Source organism: Lipotes vexillifer, unplaced genomic scaffold (assembly GCF_000442215.2).
Source record: "Lipotes vexillifer unplaced genomic scaffold, Lipotes_vexillifer_v1.1 scaffold259, whole genome shotgun sequence".
Lineage (NCBI taxonomy): Eukaryota > Metazoa > Chordata > Mammalia > Artiodactyla > Lipotidae > Lipotes > Lipotes vexillifer.
The window spans coordinates 932,775-940,773 of NW_006797031.1; the positions used below are offsets into that span (position 1 = coordinate 932,775).

At 43.6% G+C, this 7,999-nt stretch overlaps 1 protein-coding gene across 1 annotated transcript in view; it reads right to left on the reverse strand.

Moving 5' to 3' along the window:
* The window catches only part of KIAA2012 (KIAA2012 ortholog), a 120,034-nt gene extending 114,467 nt beyond the window's left edge, over window positions 1-5,567 (reverse strand). The window contains 2 exon segments of the mRNA XM_007469183.1: window positions 4,013-4,296; window positions 5,484-5,567. Of these exon segments, the coding sequence (XP_007469245.1) occupies window positions 4,013-4,296; window positions 5,484-5,567 (368 nt within the window).
* Between the last annotated feature and the right edge of the window lie 2,432 nt (window positions 5,568-7,999).

A 7,999-nucleotide genomic window follows, 5' to 3' on the forward strand; every position in this document is an offset into this window, starting at 1 on the left:
CCCGCGTCTCCTGCATCGGCAGGCGGACTCTCAAGCACTGCGCCACCAGGGAAGCCCCATGGTTAAATTTTGATGTGTATCCTCCTTCTTGTATAACTAATTTTTAAAAATTGGGATTATATTCGAGAGGCGATGTTTTGTACACTGTCTAGTTTCGAATGCTGGTGTAATTATCTATGTGGCTGTATAAATCTTGAGTGAATTACTTGAACTCTCTGTGCTTTAATTTCCTTACCTTTAAAATGGAATAATAATAGTACCTACCCCTACAATTGATAGAAAGCATATTGAGTTATGCAATGGAAAGCACTTAGAACTGTGGCAGGAACATAGTAAATACTCAAAAAATGTTAATGAACTTTGCTATTTTTAATATGGATACTATTTTATAACCTGCTTTTAAAAAATACACTGTATTTTCTCATGTTATTCATGAGTAATACATGATTTTATTGCCCGACCCCAAATCCATTATATGACTGTACTTTATTTAATCACTGTCCCATTGTTGGACGTTTATTATTTTCAATGTTTTGTATGGTAATAAATAACCCTGTAGTAAATATTCTTGTGTGTAAATCTTTGGCCACATCTCTGATTATTTCCTAAGGCAACTTCCTAAAAGTAGAATGCTAAATCAAAGAGTATTAGCCCTTTTTAGGTTTTTGCCAAAATGCCCTCCAGAAATGTCACGTGAATTTGTACTCCTAATGTATGAGACATCTCATTTCCCCATAGCTGTCCCAGCACTGGATATTATGATTTTAAAAGTTTCTTGCCAGGCTATAGTTTTCATAATCAGATGGTACTCTGTAGTTTCCAAAGCTCTCCTCTTCTGAGGTGTTCATTGTCTTTTTTTAATAAATTTATTTATTTATTATTTTTGGCTGTGTTGGGTCTTCGTTGCTGCACGCGGGCTTTTTCTAGTTGCGGCGGGCGGGGGCTACTCTGTTGTGGTGCGTGGGCTTCTTATTGCGGTGGCTTCTCTTGTTGTGGAGCACGGGCTCCAGGCGTGCGGGCTTCAGTAGTTGTGGCACGCAGGCTCAGTAGTTGTGGCTCACACACTATAGAGTGCAGGCTCAGTAGTTGTGGCGCACGGGCTTAGCTGCTCCGCAGCATGTGGGATCTTCCCAGACCAGGGCTCGAACCCATGTCCCCTGCATTGGTAGGCAGATTCTTAACCACTGTGCCACCAGGGAAGCCCGTGTTCATTGTATTTAATTCCAAATCCCTCTTGAGTTTTTTTCCTCCTATTTTAATGTACCATGTCCTCTAATCTTAAATTCCTGCCTTATTACTATTCCAAACTTTTTCTTTCCTTTCTGATTTCCTCACACCATTTCCCTTCTATTCATTTGGAGTGAGACTACAGTGTTCTGTTTGTACAGTTACATGTTGTAAATCTGGTAGATGGATACCTCAGGAAGACAGGAACTTTTTTTTCATGGAGCCCAAGTCTAACTAAAATTGAAGCCATCCCCAAACAGACTCACCTACTTTATAAAGTAATAAGATCACTGTTGCCTGGAATATTTAAGCCCTATAGACAAGCATCTGAAAGCTGTGGAGGGTATTCTTGCTCTGGGCAGTAAGTCAGCCTACATATCAGCGTCCAGCCAGGAAAACAGAAACCACTCTAAATATTTAAGCATAGAAGGAATTTAATTCAGGTAATCGGTTACACAAGTGAATAGAGAGCTCAGAAGCCAAAAAGATGTTGAGGCAACACTGAGATTAGTAGTAACATCAGGAAGCCAGTCTGACCCCTAGGTGAAAGGGCAGAGGGAGGAGCTGACAGGGCCACCTGGAGGAACCTAGAGCTACAACGGCCCTGCTTGTCTGTTGGGAGCTGGGCCACAGAGGTGATATGGGTGCTTCTTACCACTACAGGTAGAATGGGAGGGGAGAAATACCCGGGCTTTTTTCTTCTCCCTCTCCAATCTCCTTCCAATGTCTTCCAATGGCAAATTCAATTAGAAGCCAGTTGACACAGATGTTTGTGGAATTACATGCAGCCTGTGGTCAACCCCACTGTGATGCAGAGCAGAGTAAGGTAAGGGTAAGGAGTGGATATGAGGGCAAACACGCAAAGGCCTGGCACAAAGTCCACGGACAATAGGGTGGAGTGCAAAGCATGCTGGCCCTGGAGAGTAGGCAGTCTTGGGTTTGAATCCTGGCTCTGTCATTAACTAGCTCTGAGACCCTGGCCAAGTCACTTACTCCTCCGAGCCTCATTTTCCTCATCTACAAAAGGGGGCAAGAAAAACCATATCTCACAGGTCATTGTGAAGATTTAATGAAATAATAGCTGTAATATAATACTAAGCATTCCACAACAATTGGTTTCCTTTCATCCAAGAATTTATGATTTTTAATACAAAGGGCAATTGGGCATTTGGTCAAGGTCATTAAGCTTCTTTGTATTTTGAAAGAAGGAAAAGGAGCAGAGGAACTTTCCTTTTGGAAACTCTGCTTTGGTTGGGTAGGTGATAAATTGCTCAATAATGATACTGGGAGATGATCTAAAAAACATTGACGGTATCGTGCATGATCGATTCATTCATTTCACAAACATTTATGGGTACTCACTTTTTTCTGGAAACTAAGATTTAAATGTGGTTCCTGCCCTCAAGGAGATGGTAACCATTGGGCAAAGAGATGAATTGCAATGTATGGTGGTATGGGAATTCTCACAGAGGAGGGAGTGATGGGATAGCTCTGTCTAGGGAAATGGGAGAAGCTTCAGTGGACGATGACATTGGAGTTGTGTTTTGAAGGATGAATAGGAGTTTTCCAGATGTAGAAGCATGTGCAAAAGTGTAGAGTCACAAAAGGGCATGGGATGTTAGTGCAACGGTAAGCTCTTCACATGGGTGGGGCCTTGAGGGGTCCATAGTCATGACGGTGGTTAGAACAAGTTGCAGATACGGCTAGAAATGGAAGAGAAAGCCAGTGCTTGAAGTGCTTGGTACAAGAAGTTAACGACTTTATCCTGTGGGGAATGAGAAGCCAGGAGAGACTTTTATTTTATTTTTTATTTTATTTTATTTTTTTTTTATAAATTTATTTATTTATTTATTTTTGGCTGTGTTGGGTCTTCGTTTCTGTGCGAGGGCTTTCTCTAATTGTGGCAAGTGGGGGCCACTCTTCATCGCGGTGCGTGGGACTCTCACTGTCACGGCCTCTCTTGTTGCAGAGCACAGGCTCCAGACGCGCAGGCTCAGTAGTTGTGGCTCACGGGCCCAGTTGCTCCGCGGCATGTGGGATCTTCCCAGACCAGGGCTCGAACCCGTGTCCCCTGCATTGGCAGGCAGATTCTCAACCACTGCGCCACCAGGGAAGCCCCAGGAGAGACTTTTAAACTAGGGAGTCACCCACCATCTATAAGCTAGAATTTCACGAAGTGACACATTGTCCCAGCCTCTCTCATGGCCTCAACCATAGGGCGGATGCATGTCATTATATAAAGCAGGGACCATGTACACATCTCATAAGACATTAGAGAGTATGAATCAGAGAAATGAGCACAGGGGTTTCCCCTTAATATTAAATTCAGAGTGGAAAAAGTCATTAACTTATCCTGCAGATGCTGAAGGGCTCAAGGTAAATATTTTAAATGTTCTCCTCATTTCCACAAAGCCAAGAACATCAGAGGTGTGATGATGATGCTTGTGGCTATGAGACAGAACTTCAAGGATTCTGATGAAACGTGTGCTAGCCCAGATCTGTCTGAATGCTGAAAAGGACTTTGTGTCATTCTAATGGAAAGGAAAACACAAAATGATAATAATATAGCCCTTTATGCTTTTCAGAGCCCTTTCACATAGATTATTTCATTTAAGCCTCATGACAATTGTGTACTGTGAGTACAATCCCATTTTAGAGATGAAGAAATGGAAGTCTGAGGGTTTCATACCTTCCTAGAGTCTGCAAAGAAGTTATATCCAAAGCTGCAACTGGATTTCTAGAGACACAGACCAGGGCCTTCCCTGAACCCTGGACAGTGCTCTACCTGTCTCTTCCATATGCCAGGATGGCTTCTTTGAGGTCCTGAAGTGTGCGCAGTTCAAGATCCAGCCTCTTCCTGTGGCGTTTGGGGCAGTAGGGGCCTTTACTCCTCTCTTTGGGGGTCCATGCTGATATGGCTTAGCCTTCCGAGTAGGGGATCAGGGCGCCCTTTCTAGTGCTGAATGTTTTAGGAAGAAAGAGGCTCCACATGTGCTGGTCGGCATTGCCCTCATCCTGCGTTTTGCTGACCAGGATATAGTCTTCTGGGGACTTCCAGTTCAAGTAATCCTGCAATGGAAAGAAACCTCCTTGACTGGTCCACAGTGGAAGGCCCTTTTATAGGAAATACTGCTTGGGCAGGTGTTTGACATGTTTTTAGTGACTGGTTTTCTCTGAATTGCTCACATGGTGTCACAGAATACATTCACGCTTCTTAGCAACTGTTTTTGTTCTCTGCCTCTCAGAGTTAGCAGAACCTAGGGCACGATCCTATTTTACCCTATATAACTTTCAGGAGAGCCATTTATGCCTGGAGGCTTAAATAGGGTAGAGTGTAGCTTCCAGGCCAGTTAAAATTTCCTGGTATGCAAGTAAGTCGTCAGAATTACCAAGGGCAGCAGATAACTTTGAAATTAGACCTGGACCAGCTGGCAGTTTAAATAGGAGAAAACCATTCCAGCCCATCACTTCAGCTGTACACAGGGAGAATTTCCATACATTCTAGATGCTATGTAACATTACCTAATTTGGCTGTTTAAGAGCCTATAAAGTAGTTACATATCTTGTAAATAAGTAAATGCCATTGGCCACAGAGGTCCTTTGAAAATTTATATGTCTTTTAATACAGTGAAAGTCAAATATCACGACAAATTACAACAACAAATGGAATCTCTGTGTGTTCCAAAATTTTTCAAAGTACCCCCAGTGGATTTCTTATTCCTGGCAGGATTCAATGAAATAAGATCCCAGTACAACAGGGGAATTTTGCTACCTCTTTAAAATCTTCTAAACTGAAAAAAATTTTTGCCTATATTAAATGTGAGTCCTGGGGGTTGAATTCCAGAAGGTTCAAGGAAGCCATTGAATTGGCACGAATATTTCAGCATTTCAACCACAGAGCATGATGTCTAAAAACCAAACAGCCATCAGCTTGCCTAGAACACAGGTGGAAATTCTGGTCTTGTACCAAACCGCCCAATTTCTAGACAATCTGGAATCTCCCCCAGTCTAAAGCAAATGAGGCTGTAAGTCAGTGTGTGAGGGGGAGGACGAGGGCCCCAGTGGCAATCTCTGTGTGTCAAGCAAACTATCTTATTTTCTCGAATTTAAGAAGAGGAGGAGGGACAGTCTTCCAGTGACCCCCACCACTGGACCAACAAAACAAACCAAAACACACAGGGCTCAGCCCCAGATGAAAAAGTAGAACATTCCTCCTCCACCCCCAAAATATGCTTTTATTCAGTTGTAAGACTCACCTCTGCTTCAAAATAGACTTCTAACTTCTGTTTGTTCTGGACCAACTTCCCGTGTCCCCGGCTCAGGAGAGAGAGGGTGAACATATTTTCCCTCTGACCACCCTTCTCAAGGGCAGTTCATCTTGGTTTTGAAGGCTGAAAACTGGTCACACCTCAAGATTTCCTGAGCTCAGCAGTGAGCCCAAGAAGACCACAAACACTCGGCCTTTTATTAACTACATTTTCCCCTCATACAGCAGCTTCTTAATAACAACCAGTCACACAGTTTAGGCAGTGTGTGTCTTTGTCAGGAGAAAAAATAAACCGCAAACCCAGACTCCTCAAGCCCTGGATTGTCTACTCTCTGGGCAACCTCTCTCTCCCCTTTGCCTGTGCCCTTGTTGTCCCCTGGTCCTGTTGCTCTGTTACCGGCCATGCACCTCGGCAGATCTGGGCCACAGCACCATCCTTCTCATGGTGAGCGGAGGTTGTTTCCTGGTTGCTATGGCAGCACAGGGAAGTGAAGTCCCTTAAGCCGGACTAGGCAAGGCAGGGACTTCGGAGGACAGGGTTCACACCCTGCGGGGAGGGAGGGTCAAATGGACATCGAAGAGACCAGGCTCAGATTTCAAGTCCTGATTTCGGGATTGGGAGGGTCGGTATGTTGGGATATTTTTTCTGTTATATTATAGTATTGGTCTTGCTTTTAGAGAGCATCTCCCCCTTCTCCTGATATGCGAGCCTTTCACTGTCAAGTATCGTTAACAGACTCAGAGGAATCATCTAGGTCACCTAACGCGACCTGTGATGTTTTCCTTGGCTGAGTTCCAGGGTCTCCTCAGCTGGACAGGAGTCCTCTTTCTGGTGGTCGCTGCTTTGCACGAGTGAGTGCAGGACACTGGGAATCTCCAGATTCCTTTGCATACCTGGATCTCACTTGGGCACCTCCCATCTCTAGAGGGAGGGGGTACTTGGGAGATGCGGGTGGGGACATTTTTGTTGTCACAATGACTGTCCGCTGTCCTGCATAATGAAGAATAGTCTCACTCCGAATGTCAATGGCATCCTCTTTGAGAACCACTGCTGTGGCCTAGCTGCTTGGTTCTCCTTGATACTGACACTGTGAGGAGGACAGAACTGGGGAAGAGGGTCAGGGAACAAAGAGACATTTTTGCTTATTTAGGACTCTGCGTTGGTCTGGAAAAGCGACCTGCCTTGTCATCTGTCATCAGAGCCTTCAGGGCAGTCCCATGGGAGCGCCCCCTGCTGACCTGGATGAAGAAGTGCAGCTGGCCCCAGGCCCACTTACCTTTAGATCTCCCTCTGTGGCTGTCACTTTTCTCGGAGGCAGGCTCAAGTCTCATGAGGAAGAAATATTTGATTGGGCTTATCATGGGGAATCAAGTCAGTGAATGCGGAGGCTCAAAACAGAATTTAGTCAAAACCACAGTGGATACCACTTCAACACCCATTAGAATTGACTATTAAAAAATAAAATAAAAACAAGCACAAAAAGCCCAGAAAATAACAATTGTTGCTGAAGATGTGGAGAAACTGGGATCCTTGTGCACTGTTAGTGGGAATATCAAGTGGTGCAACAGCTATGAAAAATAGTATGGCAGGAATTCCCTGGCGGTCCAGCGGTTAGGATTCTGAGCTTTCATTGCCAAGGGCCCTGGTTCAATCCCTGGTAGGGGAACTAACATCCCATAAGCTGTGTGGCCCAGCCTAGAACAACAACAACAAGAACAACAAAAACCAGTACGGCAGATCCGCAAAAAATTAAACATAGAATTACCATACGATCCAGCGATTCCACTTTTGGGTATATGTCCCCAAAGAGGTGAAAGCAAGGACTCAAGCAGTTATTTGAGCACCCACGTTTATAGCACCGTTATTCACAATAGCCAAAATGTGGAAAAAATTCAGGTGTCCACTTTTTTTTTTTTTTTGCCATGCCGCATGGCATGTGGACTCTTAGTTACCCAACCAGGGATCCAACCCGAGCCCCCCACAGTGGAAGCATGGAGTCTTAACCACTGGACCTTCAGGGAAGTGCCCAGGTGTCCACTTGACAGATGATAGATGAATGGAAAAACAAAATGTAACAAACATATACAATAGAATATTATTCAGCCTTGAAATGGAAAGAATTTGGACACGTGCTACAATATGGTTGAACCTTGAAGACATTATGCTGAATGAAATAAGCCAGTCACAAAGGGGCAAATATTGATATTGTATGATTCCAATTATATGAGGTACTTTGAGTAGTCGAATTCATAGAGACAAAGTAGAGTGGTGTTTCCCAGGGGATGTGGTAAAAGGGAATGGAAAGTTAGTGTTGAATGGGTACAGAGTTTCAGTTTTGGAAGATGAAACATTTCTGGAGATAGGTGATAGTGATAATTGTACAACAATGTAAAAGTACTTAATGCCAATGAATGGTACATTTTAAAATTATTAAAATGATAAATTTTATGTTATGCATATTTTAGATTTTGAGTTAAAATCTAAAAAAAATGTAGAGCAAAGAA